General features: G+C 34.5%; 2 protein-coding genes across 2 annotated transcripts; both read left to right on the forward strand.

Moving 5' to 3' along the window:
• The first annotated feature begins 290 nt into the window (after nucleotides 1-290).
• LOC149616009 (cytochrome P450 4C1-like) lies at nucleotides 291-6,341 on the forward strand. Its single transcript, XM_089856028.1, has 11 exons — nucleotides 291-599; nucleotides 2,516-2,628; nucleotides 2,688-2,773; nucleotides 3,153-3,343; nucleotides 3,418-3,487; nucleotides 3,565-3,691; nucleotides 3,750-3,947; nucleotides 4,035-4,205; nucleotides 4,270-4,336; nucleotides 4,844-5,023; nucleotides 5,923-6,341. Exons 1-11 carry the CDS (start codon nucleotides 347-349, stop codon nucleotides 6,087-6,089), a joined length of 1,623 nt encoding a protein of 540 aa, XP_089712154.1. The 5' UTR covers nucleotides 291-346; the 3' UTR covers nucleotides 6,090-6,341.
• Nucleotides 6,342-8,642: 2,301 nt separating this feature from the next.
• Nucleotides 8,643-11,103, forward strand: LOC149616010 (cytochrome P450 4C1-like). The gene is made up of 9 exons (XM_089856117.1): nucleotides 8,643-8,746; nucleotides 8,809-8,999; nucleotides 9,070-9,139; nucleotides 9,742-9,868; nucleotides 9,931-10,113; nucleotides 10,178-10,378; nucleotides 10,410-10,476; nucleotides 10,618-10,797; nucleotides 10,877-11,103. Exons 1-9 carry the CDS (start codon nucleotides 8,742-8,744, stop codon nucleotides 11,041-11,043), a joined length of 1,191 nt encoding a protein of 396 aa, XP_089712243.1. The 5' UTR covers nucleotides 8,643-8,741; the 3' UTR covers nucleotides 11,044-11,103.
• Nucleotides 11,104-12,227: the final 1,124 nt, after the last annotated feature.

The following is a 12,227-nucleotide window of genomic DNA, read 5'->3' on the forward strand; positions in this document are numbered from 1 at the left end:
ATAAGAAATCATTGTCTTTCAGTTTCTCAAGTTTTATTAAAAATTTGTCTCCTTGGAAAAACTGTTGCTTATAGTTTATCTGTGTAAATAATATACACGCATTATCAAATTATACGTTTACACATCTGCCATTGAAGTCAAACGCTTAACTTTATCTCAATTACAAAGGGAAGGCCACTTCCTTATATAACAAAATAAAAGCTATTACTTCCAATCTCATTGATTTTATTAGAAAGCAAATAGCTTTGTGTGCAGCCTTCCCTTTAAACTAGGATAAACTGGTATCGTTAAGACTATTCAAAAGTTCAGTTTGGTCTACGGTTTCCAGCATTGAAGATCAAAAACCATGGCGCAGTTGGACTCATTGTTCAATATGTCCACGACGGATTGTAATATAGTTGAAAAATATAGTTGGATTTTGATATGGACTTTAAGTGGACTAGTAGGGTTGTATTTTGTAACTCGTATTTACAAGCGTCGAAAATTCGTTTGGGCCTTTGATAAGTTACCTGGTCCAAAACCGTATCCCGTCTTTGGGAATATAATTGAACTGGGTTGGTGTAATGCTTCACTTTCGGCCAAAATCAACGGACCAACAGGTTAGTGAATATTTTTTTTAATTTTATCTTACGTGTATTTGATAAACTAGTTTGTTTTTTTGTGAACATGTTCTTTATGCACACTTAAGATTCGATACTAATTTTGTCCAAACTTCATAGTTGATATTAGCAAGAAGTGATATCTAGTTTATTAGGGAGAAGGTATAAGATGATTAAGAATTCGCGCGCCATATTCCCAGTCCCTCTTGCAAAATACAAGGGGGGGGGGGACGAAAAAGGAGGCCGAGCCATTTCGCCTCTCCTCAGTCGGAAAATACGTCATTTTTGTCATTCGCGTCGCGCCGACGTGAGTTTTCAAGAACCAATGAGATGCTGGTTGTAATTTAGAGGCGGGGATTAACTCCGGACCTACGTTTGGACTGGAGATAAAGCTGGAAATGTGGAAAATTTATACCTTCACCCTAATAAACTAGATATCACTTCTTGATCTCCCCTGCCCCTGTTGTGCTTGCTTCTCTTCTAGAATTAATGGAATGGTCTATAAAATGTATGACTTATGTACCTTCTTCCTAATAAAACAGATATCACTTCTTGATATTAGTAAGACATAGGGGAAGGTTTTTATTGGATTTTATCCGCAATAAAAGCCATTAATATTTTCAATTTTGATAAATTGAAATGGTAAAATAATATCTTTTTAAAGATACTTATTGTTCCAAGTTCAAACAATTTCTTAAAATATTTAATTATGATAAATTTAAATAATAAAATAATATCCTTTTAACGATACTAATTGTTTCAACTTCAAAAGTACTCTTTAATAATATTTATTATTTTTATGAGACATTTTAAAATTTTATTTTTATTAATCAGTGTTTTTTGAATAGCAATTATTGATATTATCACGCAACTGTTAAATTAGAAAACCCAATAAAACCCATAAAAACTCAATAAAACCCATAAAAACTCAATAAAACCCATAAAAACCCAATAAAACCCATAAAAACTCAATAAAACCCATAAAAACTCAATAAAACCCATAAAAACCCAATAAAACCCATAAAAACCAAATAAAACGCATAAAAACCAAATAAAACCCATTAAAACCCTTTGAAACCTAATAAAACCCATAAAAACCCAATAAAACCCTTTAAAACCCATAAAAACCCAATAAAAGCCATAAAAACAAAATAAAACCCATAAAACCCAATAAACCCCATTAAAACCGAATGAAACCCATAAAACCCACAAAAATCGAAAACAATCTTTATAGTTATAGCAGGGAGGAGAGACTTGAGAGGGAGTGTTAAAGTGAATAGGCGCGTTCATTCGCTTCGTGGCTAAAATCGTCTCTCTGGCGCTGACTCGGGGACTCATCGCGGTGTCCGCGCGCATGCGTCAAATTTAAAAACCGGCTTTAAACTAGAAGGGGAAGGTCGTGTTTGAATTTCTGCCATGGTTAACTATAAGAAGTGTTGTTTTTTAATTGTTCAAGTAACTCTAAGTATTTAACAAGACCCGACATGGTAAATATCGTTTTCAAACCATTTCCCAAACCAAAAACAAAGCTTGAAATTTATTGAAAGTGAATAGAAGCTAGTGGAAATCGGTCTTCCACAAGCTAATATCCATCTTTTACATTTTTCTATCTGGGTTTTTGGCTTTGGAAACGCGTGGAAGGATATTCCTTTCATATATTTTTAAGCGAATACCTTGAATCATTCCTACAACCGTTACATAAACAATTTGGCATTTTTATTAAGCCTCGGTTTCCTCCCAACAGACGTTGATTGTTGGTTGAACAGAGTGAGTGGGGCAGCAGACGATGGAAGCGGAAGCTGGCGGCAGAGAGAATTTTTAAATTCTCTCTGCTGGCGGTAGTAAACGACGTCACTCGCGCCTGCGCGTTAGCTAAAATTGTGGAACGGAGATAAAAATTCCTAATAAATTTTCAGTATTTATGGATTTACGAAACGGTTCTTGCGAATTACACAATAAAGAATCTTTAGTTCGTTTATGGTTTGCTTGGGAGCCAGTAGTGCTATTATTCAGAGCCGATTCTGTAGAGGTAATCGTATAGTTAATTTTAGTATGCCACCAAATTCTAATTTAATTGTTTTCGTTCAGCCCATTCTAACAAGTAATGTGTCTATTAACAAAAGCAACTTTTATGATCTTCTTGAACCGTGGTTGGGAAAGGGCTTGCTGTTGAGGTAGTATAAGGAGGGATAGATTTAATTTTAGAAGTAGGAATGGAGAACAGAGTAATCTGGGCGCGTGTCAAAGTCCCGGACCCCCTTCCACGGGACGGAGGGGGGTATGAAAGAAGAGGTGGGTCATAGCCACAGAGGTAAAAGGAATTAGGTATTTTTCGCAGTTCCCGTCGGTAACGTCATCAAAACGTAGTTTAAGTGAGCCAATGAGATAATTTAAACTTTTCGTTACGTGTTGGAGGGAGGGGCTCTATACTGGGCTATGAGTCGGACTGAAGTAAATACTAACCGTTCTCCAATCCTATTTCTAAAATTAAATCTATCCCTGGTATAATTAAATGAAGAAATAAATTATGAATAAAATATTATGAAATTCCAGAACTGGAGAAAAATGGCGGACCAGAAGGAAGGTTCTCACGCCCACCTTTCACTTCCGAATTTTGCAAGATTTTCTTCCGGTTATGAATGTTCATTCTGCAAATTTAGTCAAAAAGATTCGATCCAATCTGAAGGATGATTGGATTGACGTTGTACCCATATTAACTAATTGCACACTTGATATAATAAGTGGTAAAGTACAGAATTTTTAACCTATTGAGTACTTTCGACATTATTTAAAATGATAATTTCACTTCGTAATTTAGAGACAGCAATGGGCTTTCGTTTGAATTGTCAAGACAATACGGACGCGGAATACGCTAAGGCTGTCCATGAGTATGTGATGATTTCTTCATTAACTTCAAATTAATGCAAAAGCTCTAGAATTAACGGCAATTTCATGAAATGTTTAGCATTACTTTTGCAATATCTTATCGCGGGACCAAAGTGTGGTTATGGAACAATTTCGTATTTTCCCTTACAAAGCAAGGCAAACGCTTCAAAGAATGTTTAGAAACCATAAACGGTTTAACGTTGAAGGTATGATTGTATTTTCAATATTGTAAATATTAGATAAAAGTGTTATAAATCTTAACAGGTTATCAAAGAAAAGAAGAATTTATTGAAGACATCGTCTAAAGGCTCTTCGCCATTAAATGGTAACACGGAAACGGACACGATGATTCAGGGCAAGAAGCGAATTGCGTTCTTGGATCTTTTGCTTGAAAAGCATCAAGAAGACTCTGAGTTTACCGAAAAGGATATTATTGATGAAGTCAATACCTTTATGTTCGGTGTAAGAACACTATATTTTAATAATTTAGACCAGATGTCCATTTTAATTTAATTTAGCTAAATTAGGGCCTAATATAATTCAAATTAGGGCCATGATACAACAGCTACCAGTTTAACCTGGATGCTGTATCTTCTTGGGTTGCATCCCGAAGTTCAAGAAAAGGTGTATAATGAAGTCATCGATGTTTATGGGGACAATGACTGTGACGTGACGATGGATCAAATGCGTGATCTCAAATACATGGACATAGTCTTAAAAGTATTTCATCTTTACCCTATTTTTTTTCGATATCAAATTATCTTTAATTTATTTTTAAATTTAGGAATGCCAACGCCTGTATCCTGCAGTTCCAGGCTTTGCCAGAGTGGCCGAAGAAGATATCCAAATTGGTTAGTCTATATAATTCTACATGATAGCTTATCTGAAAATGAACTGTTTTAAAAAGAGTAAATGGGTATTTGAAAGTACTCATCGTGAAGAAAAAAATTTGCCCTGCTAATTTGGGTGTTGAATTTGACCAAACCGGTCACGTGACAGGCTCACCAAAATTATTGTTGAAAACAAGTGCTAAGTAGTTTCCAACGGCGATAAATGTGCAAACTACTTCATATTGGCTCATTTTCGAATTTTCGAAATACATACAGAAACACCAACACACAGGGGTGCCAAGAAGCATGGCTAGAGGTAATGCGAGTTGGCTAGCCTTCCCCGTGTAGTGAACTCGGGTTCCCTCAAGTGTTACTTCAAGGCGCGAGGTAGAATACCCCTTCTGACCACCTCGCCCCTTTGTGCTGGTTTTTCTGTATGTAATTTCCAAAATGGTCTATTGGCTTCGAGAACTCAAAAAGCACCTTATCAGTAACGGCAATCCGTTATTGTTATTTGAATTTCGATAGGCAAACGAACGTTGCCTAAAGGTACTGCCATTTTCGTCAACTCGTACTCGCTACATAGAGATCCCAAAGTTTTTCCCAATCCGGAAGTTTTTGACCCTGAGAGATTTTCACCCGAGAATTCCAAAGGAAGACACCCGTACGCTTACGTTCCGTTTTCGGCTGGACCTAGAAATTGCATTGGTATGTTCAGGTTTAGAATCACTTAAAGCAAAAGTCTATAAAAACCCCCCTTCGGGGGGAAAGTTTGAAAGCCAGGTATAATCGCGGGGCAACAGAGTTTTGTGGTGAGCCTCAGCGGACTTATACAAACTTTTCACTACTACGAAAATAGTCCCAAAAGACCGAATTACATTTCCGGAGTGTGTTATTCGACTGTCGTCTGCTACTATAGTATGGATAGTTACTGAGTGAGTTGGCCCTTTGCAGTCAGTATGGAATATAGTAGTTTTAATAAAGCTGACGTTATAAAGAAAATTCTTCTAGAGTTCAATAATCCAGTGTTTTTGAGTAACTTTGGAACTGATAAACAGAAAAACTTTCATTTAATTAAATTAAATATCTACCTGCCTTGAGTCCCTTGACTATGTTTGTGTCACTTGTATTTTGATAACAGCAAAGGCTTAACTTACGTCTGCGAGTTCTTCCACTTTACGCTTTTTTTCCGGTAACTCCAAATCTTTCAAGTCATTGGCGAATGGCGATGCATCCGTGACTTCTTTTCTCTTTTTTTTTCTAATTTCAACACCGTTTGAACTAATTTATTAGCGGTATCTTTTACCGTAAAATCACACTGAGTTTGAGCATTCATCATCGTCGCCATTTTATTATCCTCCCGAATTGCGCCAAAAAAAAATAGTAACCTTCCGGTTCATAAAAATACAGACTAACGATTAAGGTACAAGTTTTCAAGTCCCACTATATTATATAGTCAGCAGAAGAACCTTGTTGGCCGCAGTATTTAACATTGATAGTCTAGCCGCTTTCATACTTTCCCCCCCGAAGGGGTTTTTTTATAGACTTTTGCTTAAAGCCAAGGCTTAGATAACTGTGAAATCACCCTTGTGTTTTCATGTCAACAGGACAAAAGTACGCCCTCATGGAGATAAAGGTTGTTTTGTCGCACGTGTTGCGCAATTTTAAATTGACCTCTCTTGACCCACGAGATAAAATATTACTATCACCGGAAGTCGTACTGAGGCCGTTGGGTCCCGTCCGTATTAAATTCGAACCAAGACGTAGCAGTTAATCCATGATGTTAATTACCTTGATGTACTTTATTATATTGTGTATACTACCCTGTTTTTTTAGTGTACGTTCTATTCATATTTACTAAATGACTTATCCAAAGCACCTAACATTCCAGTATCTTTAACTTTTAAACTAAGTAGAATTCCACTGTCTTAACGAAACGTTAGATATTAAAATATAAAATAGAAAACGATGTTTTCATGTAATGAAATATATTTAGGAACTAAATTTCAAATTGTGTTTTTACTAACATATGTGCTATTATCAAAAGCATACATGATGCTCCCCAATCTAAATATGTCTTTGGCAAAAGAATATTTGCTGAAGAAGGCATAATTTCTTGATGGTCGACTCTTGGTGACATATTTCTCATAGAGAAGCTTCGCCTTCCCAGAAATAGAAGTCATGAGCTACTGTGACCTACTCTATCAAACAAAAGAACATCTGATTAGGCTATGCGTCTATCAACATCAAGAGTTTTTTTATTATAATTTTTAAGGTAAGAATTGACTACACGCGGTTTTGCAGGGCTTCCATCTTGCTATTTAGTTCGCACTAAGTCACCAGACGTCACTTTACTCTTGTCTATACGTCTCTTCATGACAAGCTCTCAGTGACCAGTGACCAACTTATGGAATATATCTTATGAGCTTAAGTTATGAGGTATTGTTAATTTTTTTTAATTTTACAAATTTTCTTCACTTATTAATTAATGTTTAGTACATTGATTACGTGTAAAATAGTACTGCAATTAATTGTAATATTTGCATTAGTAATTATTCATTTCCGTATTCGTTAGATTTGAGTATTTCGAATCTAGTTCATAACGAACATGTTTAGGAAATCCTTTATTAGAACGATCGGATACGATACATCTGGCAAAAAATGAGGTTAATCAAATGCTTCCGGTTTATATAGTCCATGAACACTCCGATATGAAAACATCAGTACTAAAGTGTTACATTAATAGCTAGGCAACTCGACGAAACTGCTTCTAGAACAACGACTTCATTAAATTGAAAATTGGAATTATCATAACTTCCAAGTTTTCAAACCATCAATCACTGATTAAGATATTCATTCAACTATAATTTGACTCATTAAGTTCGGTGCATCAATTGTTTTGAAAATGTCCACTGCAGATTGTGATGTTGTAGAAAAATATGCATGGATTTTGATCGTGATTCTAACTGGACTCTTAGGGTTTTATTGTGTATCCATCATTTACAAGGTTCGAAAATTTGTTACTGTCTTTAATAAATTACCTGGACCTAAAGGCATTCCCTTGCTTGGAAATGTAATTGAAATGGGTTGGAATAATGCCTCATTGTCCGCCAAGATCAACAGTCAAACAGGTTTGTCAATATTTAATACTTTATGGGTAGCTAATACTTGTAACCCAATATGAATGTAGTCCAAAACCAAGTCAAGAAGTTATATCTAGCTTGACCAAGTAATTTACACGGAGATTAAAATAGTACTATAGTGCTAAATTAAAATAAAATTGCTTGTAAAATAGGCAAGGTTACTGTCGTTAGGACCATCATGCAATCAAATAATACCATGTTTATTGAGCATTAAATGGTACACATGAATCTAAAGGATTTTATTTAGATGTAGTCAGGGATAGATTTAATTTTAGAAGTAGGAATGGAGAACAGAGTAATAAGGGCGCGCGTCAAAGTCCCGGACCCCTTTCCACGGAACGGAGGGGTATGAAAGAAAAGGCTGGTCATAGCGACAGAGGGAAAATGGAATTACGTATTTTACGCCGTCCCCGTCAGCAACGTCATCAAAACGTAGTTTAAGTGAGCCAATAAGATAATTTAAACTCTTCGTTACGTGTTGGAGGAGGGGCTCTATATCGGACTGAAGAAAATACTAACCATTCTATCCCTGATGTAGTGTTAGTCATTTTTATAACATTTGCCATAGACAACATCTGTTTGTTTTTCCTTTAAAAAATTAATATTCCATGCAATTGTTTATAGTATTTATGGAAATACGAAATGGCTTATGCGCATTGTACCCACAAGATTCTTTAGTCCGCTTATGGTTTTTCTGGGAGCCAGTAGTGTTTTTATTTCGAGTTGAAGCAGTAGAGGTAAATTTATATTTTTGTAACAATTGTTTATTTTTTATGTATTTTTTTTATTAGTTAACTATACTATTATATATTTTTATTTTTTATATATTTTTTATTTATTTTATACATTTTATACAAATTTTTTATTAATTTTAAATATATTTTTTATTTATTTTATTTATATTTTTTATTTATTTTTTATATATTTTTATTTATTTTATATATATTGTTTATTTATTATATATATATTTTTTATTTATTTTATACATATTTTTTTATTTATTTTATACATATTTTTTATTTATTTTAAATATATTTTTTATTTATTTTATATATATTTTTTATTTATTTTATATATATTTTTTATTTATTTTAAATATATTTTTTATTTATTTTAAATAAATTTTTTATGATATATTTTTTATTTTATATTTTTTATTGTATATTATTTACTATATCTTTTTGTTTATTTTTTATTGCTAGCATATAATAACAAGTAACGTGTGCATTAACAGAAGTAAATTTTATGATCTCATTAAACCATGGTTGGGAGACGGCTTGTTGATGCGGTAGTATTATTAATTGGAGAAGTACTTGAAATTGAAATAAAGAAACTCCTATAAAATTTCAGATCTGGAGAAAAATGGCGAACCAGGAGGAAATTTCTAACGCCAACATTTAATTTCGGAATTTTGCAAGATTTTCTTCCGGTTATGAATGTTCACTCTGCCAATTTAGTGAAAAAGATTCGATCCACTTTGAAAGACGAATGGATTGACGTTGTACCCGTATTAACTAATTGTACACTGGATATCATAAGTGGTAAAGTTCAGGATATTGATCTGATAAAATATGTCACTTAATTGAAAAGATACTTCACGTCGTAATTTAGAAACTGCGATGGGAGTTCGTTTAAATTTCCAAAACAATGCAAACACTGAATACGCTAAAGCTGTTCATTTGTATGTAATATCAAGAAGTGATTTATATAAGAAGGCATAAAGGCGTCCGGGTTCCGCGTGATAGTCGAGAATCCCTCTTCTTGGGTGGGAGAGGGTGGAAACGGAGGCGAGACTTAATGTTCCGTCTTACTCTATGTTTTCCACCATCTATCTTATACCTTTTCGTTAAGCCTTGGTTTGGTTTTCGGAATCACGAAATCAAGTATAGTACACTTGATTCGATTTAGAAATAATTATAGAACGAACGATTTTCGCGTATAGACACATATATCAAGATAGGTTCAAAACTTTTAACTAACTTCTTAATGGCAATTAAAAACAAATGTCTTACCGTTTCAGCACTGCGGGCAGCCTCCATTTTTGGTTTCCTTTGCTCAAGGTTTGTTTTTTCTCTAGTCGGAATACGTCATTCGCGTCTGTATGACCTATCCCTTTGGGATCCAATAGGAAAGCGCAGAACATTGACGGACATGAATGGTGTGGGGCTTATTTGTACAGTGAAGCGTAAAATAGCGTGACTTATGCCTTCTTATATAAATCACTTCTTGGTAATATGTGTACACAAAAACATACGAATTTAGGTTATTTTATGAATGTTTTAGCCTTGCCTTTGCAGTAACGTATCGAGGCTCAAAATTTTGGTTATGGAACAATTTCTTATTTTCCCTTACAAAACAAGGCAAACGCTTTAAGGAATGTTTAAAAACAATGAATGACTTAACGTTCAAGGTATGATTCACTACTAATTATTGAAAATATAAAAATAAAAATATTATCTAAAATAATAACAGGTTATCAAAGAAAAGAAATTGTCGAAAGGGTCTTTACCATTGAATGATACCACGGAAATTGACACAATGATTCAGACGAAGAAGCGACGAGCCTTCTTGGATCTTTTGCTTGAAAAGCATCAAGAGGACCCTGAATTTACCGAAAAGGATATTATTGATGAAGTCAATACTTTCATGTTCGGAGTAAGAATATAATACAGACTTTTAAAATGTTAGTCATAATTAAAATTTAAATTAATGCAATTAGGGTCATGATACAACGGCTATTGCTTTGACCTGGATGCTATACCTTCTTGGGTTACACCCCGAGGTACAAGAAAAAGTTTATAATGAAGTCATCAATGTTTATGGAGACGGTGATAGTGACGTCACGATGGATGAAATTCGTGAGCTTAAGTACATGGACATGGTTTTGAAAGTACGCTATAATATTCAGTTATCTGTAGCCGTTATTTTTCTGAATTCCATTTTAAATTTAGGAATGCCAACGCTTATACCCTCCAATTCCAGGATTTGGCAGATTGGCCGAAGAAAATATCGAAATAGGTTAGTTGTCACTTTTAATTTTTTAAATTTTATGTTTTTTTTTATAAGTAATACTTCTTGGTCAAGACTTCTGTTTGCTGGGCTTAAAGATAACTAATTTGCTCAATCTTTATGGTTAATTAAATTTTATAATTTCAATAGACAAATTAACATTACCTAAAGGAACAGCCATTTTCATTGACATATACTCTCTGAATAGAGACTCAAAAGTTTACCCTAATCCGGAAATATTTGACCCTGAGAGGTTTTCACCTGAAAATTGTAATGGAAGAAACCCGTATGCCTACATCCCATTTTCGGCAGGACCTAGAAACTGCATTGGTATGTTTAATATGAGTATTTTGTTCAAAGCCAAGGCTTAATTCACACATACACCCTATTTTTTTTTTCATGTCTACAGGACAAAAGTACGCCATTTTGGAGATAAAGGTCGTACTGTCACACATGTTGCGCAATTTTAAATGGACCTCACTTGACCCTCGTGACAAAATAATTCTTTCACCGGAAATCGTGTTGAGACCGTTGGGTCCCGTTCGAATTAAATTCGAAGCAAGACGTAACCGTTAAATCATTTTATTTTTTTTCATTTATATGCAAAAGATGTTGTGTACTTATACAAAAATAATTCCACTGACTTAACGAAACGTTAGATTTTAATTTAAAAAGAAGAATTAAGTTTCAAAAGTTTATTCTAAAAAAATACATGCAATTGCTATCGGTTATATCAAAAGCAATTTGAAATGTCAGAAGGTGAGTCACTGGACGATGATGTTTTCTACGGAAAGTCTCGCATTCTCGTCGACCAATCAGCACCCTACTTTTGAAAATTGTTTTTTACCCCCCCCCCCAATCATTTTACTTCTTGGAGATTATGAAACACGGTAAATATATTTTGGTTTGACATCATATATTCTTGACAGTATCCATACACCAGTTTTTCTAAAATATATACAGCTGGCCGAATAGAAAATATTTTTTCGTTTATGCAGAAACAACGTGAATCACACGTTGTCTACGCTCTCCTTACGGCACACTTCTATTTGCCTTTGATACCACTTAAAGTATAAGCAAGAAGGAATTTACTATAAGAAGGCCTAAAAAGGCGTCCGGTGTGCGCGTGATAGTCGACAATCTTCCCTCATGGGTGGGAGGAGGCTGGAAACCAAGGCGGGACTTAAATTTTATCTTACTCTATGTTTTCCACCATCTATCACTTTTACCTTTTCGTTAAGCCTTGGTTTGGTTTTTGGAACTCACGAAATCATAAGTATAGTACACTTGATTCGATTTTAGAAACATATATAGAACGAACGATTTTCACGTAGAGACACGTATTCAAAATCTATTAAGTTAGGTTCAAAACCTTTAACTAACTTGTTAATGGCAATTAAAAACCATTCCCTAACCGTTTCAGCACCGTTGGCAGCCTCCTTTTCTGTTTACTTTGCTCGAGGTTTTTTTTCTCTATTCGGAATACGTCAATCGCGTCTGTATGACCTATCCCCAAGGGATCCAATAGGAAAGCGCAGAGCAATGACGGACATGAAAGGGGTGGGGCTTACTTGTCCACTAACACCGGCGTAAGAGAAGAAGCGTGAAATCTAGTGACTTAGGCATTCTTATAGTAAATTAATTCTTGGTATAAGCAAAGAAATTTCCTGTTAGTCCTTGAATGAGCAGTTGTGCTATCGAGCTTCCCAAGTATTCTAGGAGATTACTGAATTGAGAAATTGGAGCAACAAATCAAATTT

The sequence above is a fragment of the Phalangium opilio genome, unplaced genomic scaffold (genome assembly GCF_054372755.1).
Source record: "Phalangium opilio isolate 3A_F unplaced genomic scaffold, DU_Popi_V2 ptg000217l_1, whole genome shotgun sequence".
NCBI classification, from domain to species: Eukaryota; Metazoa; Arthropoda; class Arachnida; order Opiliones; family Phalangiidae; genus Phalangium; species Phalangium opilio.